The sequence below is a fragment of the Fomitiporia mediterranea genome, assembly GCF_000271605.1.
Source record: "Fomitiporia mediterranea MF3/22 unplaced genomic scaffold FOMMEscaffold_1, whole genome shotgun sequence".
NCBI classification, from domain to species: Eukaryota; Fungi; Basidiomycota; class Agaricomycetes; order Hymenochaetales; family Hymenochaetaceae; genus Fomitiporia; species Fomitiporia mediterranea.
The window spans coordinates 8,829,955-8,848,746 of record NW_006760386.1 but is presented as its reverse complement, the minus strand read 5'-3'; the positions used below and the strand labels follow the sequence as shown (position 1 = coordinate 8,848,746).

General features: G+C 46.1%; 6 protein-coding genes across 6 annotated transcripts; 5 read left to right on the top strand and 1 right to left on the bottom strand.

Annotated features, from left to right (window-relative positions):
- Window positions 1-5,513: 5,513 nt before the first annotated feature.
- FOMMEDRAFT_116886 (60S ribosomal protein L24) lies at window positions 5,514-6,759 on the bottom strand. The gene is made up of 4 exons (XM_007262346.1): window positions 6,505-6,759; window positions 6,353-6,430; window positions 5,998-6,288; window positions 5,514-5,941 (listed from the first exon to the last, which is right to left on the bottom strand). Exons 1-4 carry the CDS (start codon window positions 6,505-6,507, stop codon window positions 5,870-5,872), a joined length of 444 nt encoding a protein of 147 aa, XP_007262408.1. The 5' UTR covers window positions 6,508-6,759; the 3' UTR covers window positions 5,514-5,869.
- A 624-nt stretch (window positions 6,760-7,383) lies between these two features.
- On the top strand, window positions 7,384-8,517 carry FOMMEDRAFT_101864 (synaptobrevin). Its single transcript, XM_007262345.1, has 6 exons — window positions 7,384-7,443; window positions 7,594-7,785; window positions 7,886-7,941; window positions 8,001-8,008; window positions 8,067-8,082; window positions 8,135-8,517. Exons 1-6 carry the CDS (start codon window positions 7,434-7,436, stop codon window positions 8,210-8,212), a joined length of 360 nt encoding a protein of 119 aa, XP_007262407.1. The 5' UTR covers window positions 7,384-7,433; the 3' UTR covers window positions 8,213-8,517.
- An 802-nt stretch (window positions 8,518-9,319) lies between these two features.
- FOMMEDRAFT_69934 (uncharacterized protein) lies at window positions 9,320-9,844 on the top strand (the record flags this gene model as incomplete). Its single annotated transcript, XM_007262344.1, has 2 exons — window positions 9,320-9,484; window positions 9,683-9,844. Coding segments are annotated over 2 exons (327 nt in total), but the record flags the coding sequence as incomplete, so codon positions are not given.
- Window positions 9,845-11,239: 1,395 nt separating this feature from the next.
- FOMMEDRAFT_72466 (20S proteasome subunit beta 3) lies at window positions 11,240-12,039 on the top strand (the record flags this gene model as incomplete). Its single annotated transcript, XM_007262343.1, has 4 exons — window positions 11,240-11,353; window positions 11,408-11,472; window positions 11,540-11,929; window positions 11,991-12,039. 4 exons carry the CDS (start codon window positions 11,240-11,242, stop codon window positions 12,037-12,039), a joined length of 618 nt encoding a protein of 205 aa, XP_007262405.1.
- Window positions 12,040-13,320: 1,281 nt separating this feature from the next.
- FOMMEDRAFT_101859 (1,4-benzoquinone reductase) lies at window positions 13,321-14,207 on the top strand (the record flags this gene model as incomplete). Its single annotated transcript, XM_007262342.1, has 4 exons — window positions 13,321-13,375; window positions 13,429-13,486; window positions 13,539-13,692; window positions 13,773-14,207. 4 exons carry the CDS (start codon window positions 13,321-13,323, stop codon window positions 14,112-14,114), a joined length of 609 nt encoding a protein of 202 aa, XP_007262404.1. The 3' UTR covers window positions 14,115-14,207.
- Window positions 14,208-14,393: 186 nt separating this feature from the next.
- FOMMEDRAFT_101852 (uncharacterized protein) lies at window positions 14,394-18,773 on the top strand (the record flags this gene model as incomplete). The annotated part of the gene is made up of 11 exons (XM_007262341.1): window positions 14,394-14,849; window positions 15,033-15,176; window positions 15,230-15,506; window positions 15,557-16,251; window positions 16,307-16,420; window positions 16,483-16,551; window positions 16,602-16,858; window positions 16,910-17,069; window positions 17,126-17,823; window positions 17,864-17,972; window positions 18,036-18,773. 11 exons carry the CDS (start codon window positions 14,394-14,396, stop codon window positions 18,441-18,443), a joined length of 3,387 nt encoding a protein of 1,128 aa, XP_007262403.1. The 3' UTR covers window positions 18,444-18,773.
- Window positions 18,774-18,792: the final 19 nt, after the last annotated feature.

Genomic DNA, 18,792 nt, shown 5'->3' with positions numbered 1-18,792 from the left:
AATCTTTGTTTTGTTCCCTGTGAATCTAAATATGTTGGAAATCTTCACTAAAGGAATACAGTATCATTATCACTTTGTAAAAGTTTTATTTTAACTCTGTACTGTGTAAATATTTTAGTTGTCTATCATATGTATTGTGTATATGCATTGGATTTTGTTTGTAATTTGAGCATTATGTACCAACGAGTAGAATTGTCTACAATTGTTAATAAGTAGCATATGTTCTTATATGTGTGTGGTTCAATAGGACCAATGATATCAATATGAATAAGATCTCCAAATTGATTTGCAAGAGGAGATTAATGTAGTTTTAGTATTGGTGTACGTTTGATATTTGCTTTTATACATTTAATACATTCTTTTTCTTCATAGTTTGTTATTTTAGTTGATAGTACACTTGGTTGTGTCTTTAATAATTGTTTAATATAATTGTAACTTATGTGTCTGAGGCATTTATGTATATCATAAATAGATAGTTTGTTCATTGTTTTTAATAAATGATTATTGTACAAAATATACAAGTTATTTCTCAATTGTATATGTCTGATGTATTTGTTACATAGTGATGTTATAGTACAATTATTGTTTGTAAACATAAAAGAATAACCTTCCCTACATAGTAGTGCTTGACTTATGAGGGAAAAGGTCATTTGTAGATAGTAATAGATGTTTTGTAATGTTATGACACTTTTTTCTTGTATATTCTTCAGGATTTCGATACACATAGATCCAGCTTGATTAAGAGTCATTGTTGACCTATTTGCAATAGTTACAATTGTAGGAGTTATGTTGTGTACATCTGTTAATCGAAATAGATAAGGAGTAGTATATATTGATGTACTGGAATCAAGTAAATCCATCATTTGTATATAGGATTTCTTGTTAGCTATGATTGTATTTGTAAATATGTTAGTACATACTCAGGAAACATATTGTTTGAATTGTTTGTCCTGGTTGCTTGGAATAAGAGCATAGGTGTTATTGTTCATTTCAACATTGCCTTCTTTTAATTCAACATTGTTTTCGTTTGGGTTTTCAATAATAAATGTGTTTGTTGTGTTTTCCACAGTTTGATTCATTTTATGTGTAATGTTAGCCTGATGTTTGGTGCATGCAAGCTTTGTAGCTTCAGTAGGAGGTTTGCAGCATTCCTTAGAGAAATGTCCTGTTTTTCTACAATTGAAACATTTTGCTTTTGTCAGATTGAACAGATTTGGCAGATTGAATTTCCTCTACTTATTGGCTTTATACATTGTATTAATGTGTGCATTATTCTTTGTCCAATCATTAGAATCTTGTGCTTGTTTAGCACAGTAATCATTGTAGGCATTCTACAATGTAAGGATTAGTTGCTTCAGTTCAACTTTCTTATGTTCATTAACTGGTTTGCCTTTGTTTTGGGCATCAGTAGATTGTATTATCATATTTACTATGTGTGTATATTGCTCAGGAGTGGCAAGCAATATTGCTGCTTTGTATGTAGAGTTGTATGGTGGATCACTGTTAGCAGACAGAGTTGTGTATGCTTCCTCAAGTCTGTCTAATGTATGTCTGAAATGTTTTACATGGTCTTTACAAATAAACAGTGCTGATTTGTTGATAGCCTTTTTACATACTGTCTGAGGGTTAAAGCATTCTTCAAGCACTTTCATTAACTGAGGGATAGACATATCAAAGTGTATATAGTTTGCCAATATTGTGTTAGCAATGTTATTGACTATACATGCATGAATGGCCTTAGCTATCTCCCTCTCAGCTTTGTTCTGTAGTTCATCCTTTAGTAAGTGTTTGAAGCACATAGCTGTAACACTAGAAACAATGCAGTAGTGCTACATCTTGTAGTTCGCTTCAGTCTTAAGCATTGTAATGTTTTGACCAAAGTATTTAGGTACATTAGCTGGTTTACAGTGTGTATCCATACATGGGGGAACCATGATGCAAATGTGTGTGAATGTATACAAGTAAAGAGTTTAGAGTGTACAGTGGATGCATGTATGCAGGGAGCTCAAGACTCATAACCTGTTGAGAGGGAGAACTTAAGGGGGGCACACATAGACAAGGGGTGAGGTGACAATTGATTGCTCAGTGTCTCTCGTCCTTATATTGTATGTATTCTAACTGAGACATTATGAAGTCATCGTCTCATGGTTCGTCTGTTGATGAACTAATCATCTCATAATAGTTCCAGCAAAGGAAAGTAACTCGGCTTCAACAAGAGCAGTTAAGTCAGCATGCGTGACCAATGAAGTGAACGGTTTAGTACTAGTGTCGGTGTTGTGAGAGTCAAGAGGAGGCGCGTCACCGATGGTACTAGAAGAAGACAGGTGGGATTCCATGCTGACCAAGAAAGAGCTCAGTGGTGAACGTAGGGATTTGGAGCAATGACGCCCCCCTATCCAGGACTTTAAAACAAGAGGACTTTGCCTTCAGTCGGACATGCACCAAGCAATGTTGAGGTGTCTCCGGGTTTGAACGATACTAACTCGTCTCATCGCGTAACATGATGTAAACCCGTTCTGAGACGTCAGAGAGCAGTCCAGTACTCTCTTGCGACAATATCAGTACAATACCCAGCGAGTTTAGTCCAGTACTATCCCAAACCTTTGCCGATACAGCAAGTGCTGAAAGCGGACCGCACTGAATGAGTCAGAATGACGCAAACAAAGATTGATTATATAAGCGATGAGTCACCGCTGCTCTTATTTAGGACAGTAAATAGTAAAATACTGAGTAATGCTCCGGACTGACTTCCATCTTGTACCTAAGGTGATGCGCAAGCACCTAAGTGCTACGTCGCTCGCCTACATATGACAGAAATTACGGCACTTATGAGACTCTTATCCTCCAATTGCGTAGTGTCTTGCTGGCTGCTAGAATTTATGCCAGATTCCGTACCGCGAAACGACGATTGGCAGACATACTTATAAGGTTCGCGTCGGCCATTCTTATAGCAGTCATATGAACAACTCCTGTTGATGTGCTCTTGATAAAACTGGTTCAACTTTTCCACTTTCCCGAGCATGTATTAGTTCCGCCCGCACCAGAAACCCAATGCGTGTTCAGCTTCTGGCTTTTCGTTCTCATTTTAACGTCCCGCACCTGGTCCTTTGTCTTCGCAACATCTTGAAATCTTCTCCTCACGTCTCCTCCTTCTAGTAAATTGCTCTCCCTGTTGCCTTACGCTCTAACCTTCTGACCGACGTTGAGTCGTGAAAGGATATCTCCTCTATTTTATTTTTATGCTGAAACGACGCTATTAGCTTCAATAGAACCCTGATTAAGATGAACAACTTCTACCAGAAGATAAACGTGCTTCGGAGCCTAGGAGGATCTGCGGTGCTCCTTTATTATCTTGTCTGACGGATAAACACAGCTGAATTTTATTCTCAGTGTCAAAAGGAGCTGCGTTTTCTCCAGATGTCCTTTACGCGGGTCTGCATCTCTTTGATTATTGAAACAATCCGCGCTGTTCGCGCTTGTAGACGATTGCGTTTCTGTCAACCAGAGTCCAGGCACTTGGTTATACGGTGAGAGGTGAATCCGGCATCAATTCCGACTGGATGCTTGCTGCACCCGGACATTTTGCTCATTTTGCATGCACGTTTGTCATTTCTTACCCTGTACACATGCGATAATTTTCTCTCTCAAGTACGCGATTGATAAATATTTGAGCCCGAGTGAAAATAAAATACCCGCTCCTTTCACTCTCATTCCCGACATAAAGACAGGCGCTAAGTGTGAATCCAGAAGGCGCCAATATGATCTCCCGTGCATTCAGTCCGGTGTTCGGATGAGTGAACGAAGCCAATATGACTTATGTTGGCAGGTGATGGCATGTAAATTCCCCTGTCTATCTAAATTAGTAATGATCATGGTGCAGATAGACAATGCTATTGAGTCCGGGACGTACAGGTTGATCGCAGGTCGGTGTGCATATCCAGTGCCGTCTTAGCTTCTCCGACGCCGTCGCAAGCCAGCCTTTGTATTCCGTGATCCTCGAGCGTGACTTCGCTTCTCATTGCTTCTTCAAGACCAGAATCATCTGGTTGAACAGAGTTATTATCCAAATTCACTCGAAACCCCAATACAAGGCTCAGCATGCCGTATTACAGCAGGCTGGTAGCTCGCCCGGCACTGATTCTGAAGTCCTTGCCAAGTTCCTGACTCTAGAATGACTGTGAAGGTCTATGCTCAATCCTTTACAGTTCAGCCGAATCTACAGAGTTAGAATTTTCAAAGCTTCCACGGAGTCGCAAGTCGGACTTTCGTCTCATCGTCTCATGATCAACTCCTATGTCTCATACAAGGTTGGGCAACACACACTCGTGCAAATATACGTATCTATCGAGGCGAAATTAGCTCTACATCCGCCACGTCGAGACAAATTCATGTCTGCCCTGCACTTATATTTGTTATCTTTCCAATCCTCATCGTTCAAGTTGTTTTCGGACCGGATTATGCAATAAATGACGCGAAAAGCGAATTCATCCTTGCACAATGGGCCGCGATCCGAGGCCTCTCGCAGATAGGCTTTGTGCCTCGTGTAGATTATCGGCTGCAAAACTAGGTCCGCTAATGAATTGATGGAGAGAGATAGGGGTACGGAGGAAAATGCTTCCGTGTGGCCTATGAGTCACCCCTGTGCTTCTCGTGGTTCCTCTTACTCATGCGGTGAATCATCAGCTGTACATGTGCCCGAAAATTTGGATACGTCGAGGCGGCAGGTTCGATCCACCCTAGAATGCCCGATCCTGACAGTGTATCATATCCACATATTCGCAAGACAGAAGACAGTCTGAGCGGGTTTAAACGGTCCGCCTAGAAAACACAATCCGACGATGTCTATTGAATTGGGTTAGGATTCAGGAAGCCACAGAGCATTCATCAGTTCCCTTCACACACCGTACTTCATCTTTCCCAGCATCACAGGGCACTATGTACTAATCGGGCTCGCCAATGTGCAAGATCAAATATCGGAGAAATGGAACCTGTACGCTCAACTCGTCCTAGATATAGCGGCCGGATACGAGGCGGAAGAAGTTGACACTCACCAGTAACACGGTGTTTGGGCCGTTTCGCATGTCGTCCACACTTAAAGCCTGATTCACTTATCCAGAACATTGGGAGCTCGGTGGCTGTAGGATGAATACGATGCGGAAGTCAATCGAGGGAATGGGCCGGAACTAGAAGATGAATCAATTAGCATAAACCAACCGTAATTTGACCGCCAAGATAGTGGGAACCATGCGTACTTGCCAGGGCACTACATTAACGAATAATGTCTGAACGACGACCATGAGAAGCGGGGAACCAGTCGCACAAGAATCATTAGCGCATGGGGTACTGCCCGCTGTTGGATCAACCGTCAACGAGGAGTTTGTACGGCATGCCTCTCAGTTGCAATGTGCTCAATAATATTTCTTATAAATGGATGAGAGCATTGAGTTTATCCATTAGCATGCTGTACCGTTCCCACTCCTTAGCGTTGTGCCCTCCTTGAGGTTTATTATAGCCGAGACCAAAGCAAGAAATACGGTAAACATGAATCCGGATAGCCAAGAGGAACATCAGTTCTGACTGCACGACAGTAACCGGGAGCCGTTCCTCCTTTAGAAACATTAAATTAGTTTTGATTCGCCAGAAATGAGAGTCTTGCGAATCGTGTCCGTAGGGCGATGATTTGGTTCAAAAGCTGCAAGCAGATACAACAGCATAAGTTGAAATGGTCATACGGAAAAGCTCGAGTGACATGGCGGCATGTTCCAACCTTCACTCCTGAGGATGAAACATGTTAAGCATTGCCTACTGAAGCTGCATAACTCGCATGATGATATATACTGAGGTAAAGAAACTGAGCAGGCCGGAAACTTCAACGACCACTTCTACCTCCCTTCATTTGCTGCTTCGACACCTTAGGAGCGGTGGGGACATTGGGTCGTACCTACAACCGCACGGTCAGTCCATACTTCCGAGCAATAGGTAGTATCTGAGGCACACCTTTGTCTTGTCCTTCTTTGCTTCCTTCTCCTTCTTGTCCGCCTTTGCCTTTGCAATAGCTTGTTTCCGAAGTTTCTCGCGATCGGCAGCAGACTGGCTGAGGAGCTTTTGGATGTTCGCCCCGACGATGCCTCCTTGGTGTTTTACTGTGCGGCGTGTGCGACGTTTCGTAGTCTCCTCAGACAACCCCTTCTTGTGCATGCGACGATAAACCTGCGTCCATGCAATCTTGCGAGGATTCTTCCGCTGAAGGAAGAGTGATTCGGTCTTGCTCCTAGAAAATCGAAAGACCTTTGCAATTGGAATTTTTGGTCATAAGTGTACAAAATATTTGGAATTAATGAGTTGTATGCACCTTACTATCTGCGCGAACAAACAAGCGGCCCTTGCTAGGGTAGATTTTGTAACCCGAGAACGAGTCGATTTCGACTTTCTACATATCCAGAAGACAAGTGAGACGATCGTGTTAGCCATACTAAAGTAAATCAAATACTGGTAGGCACGCACCATCTGTCACCAGCGAATGGTATGCACAACAGGATAAAGGAAAGGCTCGTCAGCTGCGAACCAAACAATGCTGGAGGTTGAGTCCAGTCCGAGGTTGCCAATCATCTTTGGTGCATGTCATCCGCCTCATGACCTCTCCATCCGTCTCAAACCTCGTTCCTTAGTGTCCCAGTCCATCCCCAATGCACCAAACATATGCCCTAGCAAACCCCTGAACTGTCAACAGGCAGAAAAACAACTACTCACCTTGGTGGCTGTCTCGAAGTGTCGTTGGACGTCGTCGCCGATATTCCCCCTGAAGAGATAGCCGGCTGCGGCTGTGCACGTGCGTCGTTCGTTCGACTCCTCTCCGCGCCAACCTCAGACAAACTTAAAGACAGTTAATATGTGAGCTGAAAAAAATACGAACGTGCACGTCGAAAATGACTTTGGATTAAGAAAATTCAGCATACGGTATTATTTGTACTCCGAAGAACAATACTAGTATCTCAATGGGATAAGCATGCAGCAATCAAAATGTTCAGCTTTGTCCACTGGCACAGATGTATATTCTTCTCTTCCCTTGATCTATATTGTAGTTGTTTTGCTTTTTTTATTATTAAAAATTTCTCTTTACATCGTATCGGGATTCAGAGGAATGCTTAGTACTAGATGCAAAAGCCGAACAGTAGTACATATAGACCACACGTCGTGCTCATAACCGTGTCATTAGTTACTGCTGAGAGAGTGAATGTAATTGCTATCCGCGAAGTAGACGGCAGGGAATAACGCATTACGCAATGGTTCACCTCGTAAGCAAAGATGAGTCAGCAGAGAATGTTCGGATTAGGAAGGCGCTGAGCTGCGGCAATGGTCACGGTCGCTGTCGTCGTTGTAACACTAACAGCCTCCATTCACATTCCTCACTCACACCACCAGCGACCCCCGACATGGACAACTGTGAGTACACGCCAGTTTTCAGTCGATGTGAATCATTGTCTGAACTGCTCATCCCCTCGACCGTATCAGACAGGTAAAGTGGCGCCTGTTTGCGAGGCATCCACGTTGCGTTGCACGTACCCGACTGACGTTGGGTTGGCCCCTTTCTAAGCAGATACGATCCACCCATGCCCAAAGCGGGAGGCAGCAACGATGCCGGCGATGCGCCTAGCGGCGGGGCCGGAAATGCGAAGATTGACCGCTTGAAGAATGAACTGAGTCAAGCGCAAGGCATCATGCAGGAAAACATCGACGAAGTCCGTCTACGAGAGGAAAATCTGCGGCACTTGCAGGACAAGACCGGTGCGTCACTTCCACTGAGTCCATTAGCCGTGTAGTTCCAGCATGGCTTTCTTTCTGCAAAGGCCGAAGTTCGTTCCTGATACCTGATTTTGTTGTGTAGATAACCTGGCCGTTTCAGCTCAGGGTTTCCGGAAAGGTGCGAATAGAGTGCGGAAGGTGAGAATTCTCGCTCTATATTTCATCTTTCCCCTTAATCTGACTTTGGTCTCAACCAGAATATGTGGTATGTATATATCTTATTATTCGTAGGCAAGTTTTTTCACATGTCTTACCCATATTAGGTGGAAGGACATGAAGGTTTGTGTCAAACCGTTTATCTATCTGATTTCTCATAACCATGTCCTTGTAGATGCGCATCATTATTGGCATCGCCATCGTCATAATTCTTGTTATCATAATTGTACCCATCGTCAAGGCTACCAAGTGACGTGTCTACAGGAATGTCGCCTACTCCGTCCACACGAATGGCTTCATCAGTTGCTGATGCAATCACATATCCTATTTTTAATTCTTCTTTGTTCGAGCCGGTATTGATTTCTTTGGAGATGGGAGTGGTGTTGTACTGGGTGGGAGCACTGGTAGGGCAGGAGTTCAGCTCGGTGCGATTTAGCTCTCTGTGTTGAGGACGCTCTATTTTATCAGTAGTTCTCCTTTGTCCCCCTTCTTACTCATATATGTTCATGTGTATTATCTGCTTATTGGAGTGGAATGGACGCTGATGCAAGTTCGCCGCAGTTTACATCAAGATTTCGCACAGAAACACTGTTATCTTACATTGTCTAGCACGGTTCTTGATCTAACGATGTGGCCAACCAACCCTTTCGTTTAACCCGGTGCCTAACACTACAAGCAACTTTGCTAACCTTTTAGGGCCGGGGCTGGAAAGGCACGCTTCATACGACGAATTTCGCACAGTATCCGGCTCTTTCGCTACGCCCGCCTTCTGAAGCTGGACATCACGGACCATCACTCTGTCATCACACCGTCTTCGTCTTTAATGGGTAAATATTGATGGCATCGGTCTGTACTTCTGAGGCATCTACGGTATAGAACAACTTCCGGCTGCTGTCTCGCTGCTACAAAGAGAGTGATCTCGAGCTCTGTAATTATCCTTGCTTCGATCAGATCTGTTCACCGTGTCCTGTAACCAAGACCACATCACTTCCCCTGAAACCTTGTGCTTTTTATAATGAAGAGACTTGCCGCACTAGTACTTTGAAAAGTGATTCCAACCACCCCAAACGTCAAGCCTCAAGCCAACTGCGTTGAGCTCCCTTTCTCTCTAGCGCCTGACCAGTCCATATCCATGATTCTCTCCTCTACACTTCTGTTCGTTCTTGCTATTTCTCTATCGCTTGCCCTTGCGCAGCAGCAGAGGTCATTTAGTTTCACGAACATAACGGTGTGTTGTTTTACGAGGCCTTTTCCCTTAGCAAATTAATAGGGTCAACGGGCCGCTTCATAGACTGACGCGCTTTCCGAATGTGAATCTATGCATTTCCAACTAACCACACTTGACGGGAAATCAATACCGTCTGATGTTGTGCCTCCCTTTTACATGTTCTCTTTTGAGTTGGGGGGCATCGCTAGGTCAGATTTCTTGGGCTCAGACGCTCAAAACCTGACCTGGACCGTACGACATTCACAGGGTGCGTGCAACACAATTTGCGACCGCCAAGGACAATCCTCTGATATAATTGTGTAGGAACGCAACTCATATCGTTCATACAAGACGCAGCACGAAACGTTAGCGACTACATGTTCGCAGAAGTGATAAGTAATGAATCCCCGGGTAATTATGTGCGATGGCGAACTTTGACAGACGTACATAGGTGGAAACTCCGTAAACTGCCATTCAACACAGATCACTTCAGACATCCGAGTTGCTGCAGACAAGACACAAGTTGCAACGTGCGATGATCTGACTTTAGCGATTACTGGGGGTGTGAAGCCGTACACAGTATCCGTTCTAGGATTGAACTTCACAAATTTCACTCTCGGAACAGAAAACGACGAGTTCAAGTACTTGAATCAGGATACACCTGGAGATTCTTTCATAGGTAAGCCTATAGTAAAGTCTCTTCGAAATGCTCGACTGACAGTGCCCTTAGTCGCTGCTTCCGACGTGTGGGTCAAATTATGTCGTGTCCCTTCCAGTCATTGACGAGCGGTTTTTAGGAACGGGCAATGGGCAATAGGGACAAACCTCATAAGCTCCGTTGGCTCAACTGACGTATCGTGTCCTGGAAAGGAATCAAGTGGGATTGCGTCCGGCTCCGGAGCATCGTCAAACAAGGCACCAATTATCGGTGGCATCGTTGGCGGCATCATTCTCCTGCTGCTCGCGGTCAGCGTGGCAGCGTACTTCTACATAAAACGTCGGAAGGATAATCGCCTGTCCGCGACGAACCGCAAGGTTGGCTTACTCGACTACGATGATTTATCGCCTTACGTGTTGCCTCCGGAGACTGATCAACAGATGGTAAGGGAATTTGCGGCGACACATTCGTACGTCTCACCCCACCCGGAATCAACGATCGTACCGCCTTCGGAGACGTCTGAGACACCGATGGTTCAAAGCCAACATCCGTCGCGCAGCGCGACAGCTTTTAGCGGAGCAAATATCTCCTCACAGGAGGGAAGCATCGACTACATGACTCAGGAATCTTTCTCGGTTGGACAAAATTCTCGTCCTGTCGACGTCACGCCGTGTGGAAGTTTGCAGGCGGCAGACAGCATAATAGCCCGATCTATGACTGCAAAGGAGAGAATGATGGCTAGAGAGGAGGAGAATGGCCGAGTGCAGCGCGTCGTGCAGCATGAGGATGCAGAAGATTTAATGGATGTTCCTCCAGTATACAAGGAAAGAGAAGCGCGACCTTCAGGTAGTTCCGTCGCTTAGAAACTGAGGTCCAGTTGGTTGGAAGGAATTTAGTTGATATACTTCATAATGGGCAGGACAGCCAAAGACGTGCTTCCCCGCCTTTTTCCCTTCGGATACTTGAGATAATCCATTAATGCTGTTGGGTATTGAAATGAGTATTGTTGGGTTTGAAGGAGTGGGAAATCGATATGCACCTTAATGCTACGGTAAAACATGTCATAATGCATTAAGGCTTTCTATAACAAAATTGGGATTGCCTGCTTCAATTGTCTGTGATAATGCACTTGGGAGGCTCCCGATACTATGCATTATGCAACACTCACATTACTGTGGTATTTACTACTACTAGTAATACTATGTAGTATGTACGCCAACTCAAGTTGCTTCTGAGTGGATGGTCACGTGTATGCAACAACAGTACGCGTCACCCGAAAGTTACGCGTTCAGTACTACTACTCGCTCTCTCTCTCTCTGTCATTCCTGTTGATTGCTCGAATAGACAACGATCTGTGACCATGGTGGGTTTCAAACTTACTGATTATGGCCTCTTCTCATGCGTGAATTAAGGCTATGCAATATAATGGTGGTTCGGTAGTGGCTATGGTCGGCAAGGATTGCGTTGCTATTGCTTCAGACCTCCGTCTTGGGATGCAAGCTTTGACTGTCGCCTGCAATCACGAAAAGGTACTCAAGACTCCTGCTATATATAATGTGTCCCATTTTGATGCGAACTCACAGGTCTTCCCTGTGACGGATCGAATATATCTTGGTTTGGCCGGACTTGCGACTGATGTTGCAACATTGTGTGTCGGATTCGTTCTTATCCAAAAGCCTTCTTGTGCTGATGGATGAGCTACTTCTTTACTGTAGACGGGAACGATTCCGCTATCGCGTAAATATGTACACGATTAAGGAAGAGCGAGACATCTCACCCGAGACGTTTGCGAGGCTTGTCTCCTCGACACTGTATGAAAAGCGCTTTGGGAACTACTTCGTTGAACCAGTCATCGCCGGCATGGGAACTGCGCCGAACGGAAAAGCGCAACCATACATTGCAGCAGCAGATGTTATTGGGTGCCTAAATTTTGCAAAGGATTTTGTCGTGGTCGGGACCGCGAGTGATAAACTGTTTGGTGTGGCGGAGGGTCTGTGGGAACCTGATCTGGAGCCCGAGGACTTGTTTGAGACGATCAGCCAGACGTTGCTTAATGCGGTTGATCGAGACGCCTTCTCTGGATGGGGCGCTGTTGTGCATGTCATGTACGTGAACCGTGCTTTCTGTATAAATATTCATGACTAACTTAATCTTCTCGATAAATAGTACTCAAGACAAAGTCATTACTCGCACACTGAAGGGAAGGATGGACTAAATGGACAATCCGACTTTGACACTCATGTATTTTGACCGTTCACTTTATGGTATTTCCTTGCATGCTCTGTACTTCGTTAGACTCGAAATTCCTAAATGAATGCGCACAACAAACCAGTGAAATTGTTCATACGCAAGCTTGCTTCTGGGGATCAAAGCTAAGGGTAACAGGAAGGACTATCTGCTGGTAGATGTCAGACCAGTCGAGCACGCTCCTCTTTGCTGGTTTCCATAGTCTCATTAGACACTCAAAATCGTATATTGATAATGTGGGATCTTGAGCGTCCTGACATCGTTCATACCCGTATTGTGTTCTCTTGATCTCACACTTGCCTCTGCGTCCAACGGTCCAGCTCTCTACCATCTTAACTGGTAGAACAAGACCCATGTATTGGGGTCCAGTCATTTTGAATAATGGCGTGATATAAAATTGTTCACCTACATACAAGTCGTGGTTGCAAAGGACACTAGTAGGTAATATAGCATGGATGTAGGGTACAGAATGCCAAGTATTACTTACAGGACCTAGGCCCTTGAAAATGAATAAATGTTGTTAATAAAGTCGATCAGGCTTTAAATATTAGATTCCCATGGATTAGTATGTGTAGCACTCCTCACTATCCTGTTATATTAACTTGCATCTCATCCATTCACATTACCTCATATGACTAGATATTCTTATTGTTTAAACACGAATAAAGAAAGTCAAAGATAAATAATCTTCTCAGTTCACCTCTTACACAGCAGAAGCTAGCAAGGTGCTCGGCATTCACAGATGTACCCGCAGCGTGTCGTATAGTACTACGCCATGTCTGTCAGATTCGTTTATGAAATGGGTTAGGGAAGCACTATGGTTTGGTCATTGATTGCTCACAAATCAATACGTCAGCTAGAGGGCTGTGCTCACATGTGACAGAATGGCTGACTTGTAGTCTACCGACCACCCTGGGGACGCTTGCTGAAGCTTATCAAGAGGTATTGGCTCCGAAACGGAGGCTTGATAACGAAGTCGAGCTGAATAATGCGGGCGCAACTTTCCTTGCGTCGATCTCTCGGTTCTCTTCCTCCAAAGGATACATCGCCACGGAGCTTCTTTTGCGCGTCGTGAGGATTCTTGATGATGCTGTAGATGTGTGTCATTAAAGCATCTAAGGACAAATAATTTCGAGAGTTGATCTGGCCGATATCTGTTTGAGTATAAAAGGAGGATGATCGCGATTCAACATGCCATAGTCCTCTCGTATAACTCAGTACAAAGCTCTTGAGACGAAATACGCGAAGAATGGCTCCCAGAGTTGCAATCGTCATATACTCGATGCACGGACATATTGCCAAGAGTGAGTTGCGCGTTTGTCTATGCTTGTCCGTCCTCTTGCTCATTCCCTGATAGTGGCCGAGTCCATCCACGCTGGTGTAAATTCCGCAGGCGGGAATGCAAAGATACTACAGTAAGTACAACTGTATCCCGTGTCATTGATGCTCACCAATAGCTTGTCAAAGGATCCCAGAGACGTTGCCAGAAGACGTCTTGAAGAAAATGCATGCACTTGAGAAGCCTCCGTACCCAGTCATAACGCCCGAGAACATGAGAGAATACGATGCGTTCCTCTTTGGCATCCCAACGCGTTTCGGAAACTTTCCAGCCCAGTGGAAGGCAAGTCCTCCCATCCCCCCCCCCCCCCCAGTCGAGCGCGTAATGTCCACGAAACATTTGTCTGACTGCTTCACTTCCAGGCATTCTGGGATGCATCTGGAGGAATTTTCCATGAAGGTGCGCTCTCTGGCAAATACGCGGGTATCTTCGTCGGAACAGGCGGTCCAGGAGGCGGACAGGAGATAACTGTCTCAAACTCGATCTCGACGTTGGTGCACCATGGCATAATTTTCGTCCCGCTCGGTTATAAACACGCGAGCCAACAGTTGGCAAACATTGAGGAGGTGCACGGTGGATCGCCCTGGGGAGCGGGTACGTTTTCTGGAAGCAAGGGAGAACGTTGGCCGTCGGCGCTTGAACTTGAGCTGGCAAAGATACAGGGGAGCATGTTCTATGAGACTGTGTCGAAGGTCAATTTTTGACAGGGCAGTACAAGTCAAGGATTGAAGTCGAGCTTTATTGTGTTTATGGATTGCTTTGAAACTGTGTATTGGATATAGAAACAATGTGATAGCAGCTCTTTGAGTTTGCCACAGTTGCCGTTAACATGCTCTGTTTCTGCGCGTTATTCTTCTGCATTCGGGAATCACATTGACTGGCATCTGTCGTCGCGAGCACACGTGACGTGTTTTTGATTGAGAAAGCTTGATGATGATGCGACATCTCTCTGCCTTCATGTGTCTGTAGCTGCTGCAGCTCGCATGGCTTCCCCGTCCTGCAGCTCGCCTTCCGCATCCTCATCAGCGGTCACCCTGCCTCGCCCAGGAAAGTCCATCCTTAAGAAGGCCCCTCCGCCACAGCAGTCCTTTCTCTCCCGCCTCTCGCGTCTTCTTCCGTCCCAGAACACCGCGTCTGGTGCACCCAGCGATCCAGATGAGAACCTCAAGCGTGCTCATTTCTTTCTCCCCCATCTCGCAACCGTCTATCCAATCTCTGCCGCAAATCCGCCATGCAGCCTGACCACGAGGGAGGAGAAACGCTCCATCGAAGCACGCGAGGCTGAGCGGCGTCGACGAATCGTCCGCGGCAACTCATACAGCCCCGGCAGTTCCGAGACCGACGAATGGTGGTCTACGGACAGGGTTGAGTCCTTCTATAAGGAGTGCTGCACCGGCCGCGAGGAACAGCCCCACCCGGGCATCTCTGCCGCACTAAAGGTGAGCACACGTCGTCGCAATTTTAGCATTACGCAAGATCTGCATGGCATCTCTGGCACATACGCTTTGTCGTCGGACAACTATTGATGGTCTGAGAGTCTATTTCACGCTATCGGTTCATTTGCATCGCGCATGTGATAGGTTATCGACAGGCAGATCCAGCTAACATGTTTCCCTTTGCAGAAAGCGTCCGGAGCACAAGGCCGTTCACTCGATCTTTCCGGTGTTCAAATAACACCAGGTCAGGCAGCAACTTTGTCTGACGTTTTCTCTGTCGAATGGGGACTTCGCAAATTATTCCTGAAAGAATGTGATCTCGATGAGCATGTTTGTGTTCGGTATTCACAGTACTTATTATTAACTAATGTCACTCTCCTAAGAATCTCAAACCTATCCTACATGCGCTGCTCATCCCTGGGACGCTTAATTTCTTATCCATTGCCTCAAATAGGCGTCTGAAGGCACCAGCTTTTAGACTGATTGGCGCATTTGTGCAGAAAGCAAAGAACCTGCAGTTCTTAGATCTGTCGCAAAACTTCCTCGACAAAAAATCGGTTGAGTGTGTAGGTGCTGCTCTAAAACCAGCAGGTGAACCTGGCTTGGTATCACTGCGAATGGATGATTGTTCGTTACGACCGGCATCACTAGAGACCCTGGGTATGATTCCTGGATTTATAAGAGTGCATCTTGGCTTATGCTTGCAACAGCCCAGAATGTCCGAACGTCGTCCCTCCGCAACATTTCTCTCCGACACAATCGCATTTCTGCGTCTGGGGCAGTTGCACTTGCCCTCATGATCAAAGACTATCCAGACACGATGCCTGCTCATGCGACCCAAACCAACTCCTTGACAGCTATTTCTTCCTCGAACATTAATTCTAACCACCTCTTCAGCACTCTTTCCCCTCCCAGCACTCCTAGTAATGAAACACCACCTCTCACGCCAACCCAGCTGACTTCACAGCAGTCGCCTTCCTCCCCACGTTCAAACTCGCCCTTACCTCCTCCCACAAGACAGGGACCGATTCCTCCCCCGCCGATACATCCTGCAAACGCACCTGTCCAGACGACCTACACTCCGTACATCCCACGAGCAAAACGCGCCGCTGCATTGGCTACAGGGGCGACTGCTGGTGCACGAGCTCTGCAGCACGCCACGCGGGCTCCGAATCCACTTAATGCATCGGGACAGCAAGTCCCAATCATCACGAGTTCCGCACAGGGTGGAATAACGACCCGACATCCCCCAGGATCAGAGTCGAATGCAAGTGTGCAACAGCCGAGGGATCACGCGAAGACGAATGGACCGAGTGCGGCACTCTTAGATAAGGTACGCGCTCTGGACGCACTTCCACGGTTAGGAGAATTGCGGACGCTCGACTTGCGAGGTAATGATATTAGGGTGAGTATTTACGAGCCTCAGGGGAACGCATCCTAATTGATACGTTCTTACAAAGGCTGGGATACAATACATCGCACAGGTCTTGAAGCGGAACCGAACACTCAAAGTTTTAAACCTTAGTGAAAATAAGATCGATGTGCAAGGGCTTGTTGCCATTGCAGAAGCGCTGGTGAGCTATTTTTGGAAACATCAAGGAACATCGATTTACACACAAATGTTTTTTTGATGTAGAAATACAATTTGACTTTAGAGACCCTTGACATGGGACGGAATCCATGTTCGGGTCCTGCACTTGACGGAGTGAGTGTTTCTTGTCCTTTTAGCCGGGCAGTTGTTGAAACGATCAGCAGATCCAGTCACTCAGGACGGCGTTCACATTGAACACTTCGTTGAAACGTCTGTTTCTGGCTTCGACGTCACTGACATCCGCCGGAGCAATCGCATTAGCCGAGTTCCTTCCAGAGTCAGCATCATTACTGCACCTTGACCTGACGTTGAACAGCCTCGATTTAGCGGCAGTCATGGCTCTGAGCGGCGGCTTGAAGGCGAACCATACAATGCGTTGTCTTGACTTGAATATTCCGCCGGACGATGAAGAATTTGCTCGGTGCGTATTACTGTCTTCAGCAAGGATCGGAAAATTCTGAGAGTAATTCAGCATGTGTAGGGATATATTGAACACCTGCATCCGTAATACGGAGGAAGCGGAACGTACCTCGCAGACAGCAGGTTCTGGACGCGGTATGGGTAAGGGTGTGTGGGGCATGATTGAAGAGAGTGAGCTAGCGAAGACTTTCAAGAAGGGCGATGAAAAGAAGGTGAGAGGTTTTATTGGATTTTTCAAGTATCACTGAAATTCACGTATCTATTTTAGGTGGACGATGAGCTCGTTTCACAGGCCAAGGATTGTCTGACCCAGCTGGAGGCCCTTGTTCTCCATCTTCAGGCATCTCCAGAAGTATATGACAATAAATCTGTGGAGCTTGTTGAACGTTCCAAAGCTGCGCTTGTCGCTCTAGCCGACGTCATCCAGAGTACTGCAGACCCAATCCGCATTGAGGAACTCTTTTATCTCAACGATAGCATCACAATCGCGCTTACACGTGTCGACGAAGTCCGAGTAGGCAAAGGAACACCACCAGTAGCGAACGGCCATGATATTACCAGTCCACAGGCAAGTACCGATACTGGCACCGGCCTCGGCCTCATTGTGCACCCCGAGAACGGACAATTTGAGACTGAAGACGCCCCTCCACCTTTTGAACAGGCACAACCAAAAATCGACGTCAAACTCAATGGCCTACGACTTCACATTCCGGTGGAGCGTCCGAGTGAGGCTGATGAGAGCGAAAGTGGGACTGAGCCGGACGAGGTACTGGAGACGCCGAAGGTGGATAAAGGCAAGGGACGCGCGGCACCAGAGCCAGAAGTATTTGAGAAGGTGTTGAGCCCGAGCTTCGTGCTGTCCAGCTCGGACGATGAAGAAGACGAGCAAAAGAAGACTGAGTTTGAGGAAGATGAGGTGATGGGACTCGACGGACCATCACCGGTTGACCTGTGTGTTTCTCGAACGTATGTTATTCCAATACCTTATTAAATATTTTTCTTGCAGATCGAAAGTGATGGTAGAGGAAGAAGGCGAGGTATTTAGGAAGGGAAATATACTCCTTGGTCCCGACGAGATGGAAGGCGAGTATGATGGAGAGGAACTTCGCATTGAGGTATGTTTTCGTGCCATGGCTTCCAACACTAAATTTGATGACCCATTTGAATGCTATAATCAGCTCCTTGAAGCCGAGGTACAACGACCACCACCACGTGCGTTGAACGTGGATGAATTCGGGATGGAACTCCCGCCACTTCCAGCATCGCCCCTAACGCCCTCCGAAGCCCCAGAGAAGCTACTCTCCCCTACAAGCCCGCACGAACAAAACAAGCCTCCTCCACGCCCGTACCTGCGTCGGTCCCGTTCGTCCTCCTCTGTTGCAAGTCCGGTTAGTACGTCTCCGAGGCTGACAGAGAGCGCAATCAAGGGTAGTCCCAGCCCAATTCCTGAGGACAGTATCATCGATGTCACATCGCCTATGTCTCCTGCCAATGTTCAATCGCTCGGGGGAAATATCAGGCCATACATTTCGCGACGCCGGTCGTCTTCAGCGAACTCTTCCGCAAACTCTTCACCAGTTCGTTGATCAATTCGTCGAATTTTTTCTACCGCCAATTGCCTCGCTTCATACATAAAATACCTAGTTCTATACCTTGCCATGTCTTTCATTCAACTCTCCCTATCCTTTTTTATTACCCTCATCCGCTTCATCCCATCTTGCAGGGCGATAGACTGCATTGCTGGTTTTCTTTGATATTTCCTTTCTACGTACCATATATAACTAATGCGATATCACGCGACATGCGTATTCTGGACTTGCCGGTTGCACGGGTTGGCATTCTTTTTTCATTATCATTAACATTGCTTCTGAGGAACGGATATAACACAGTCGTTTTGATATTTTACCTGCATTTGTAATTCAAGCAGCACGAATT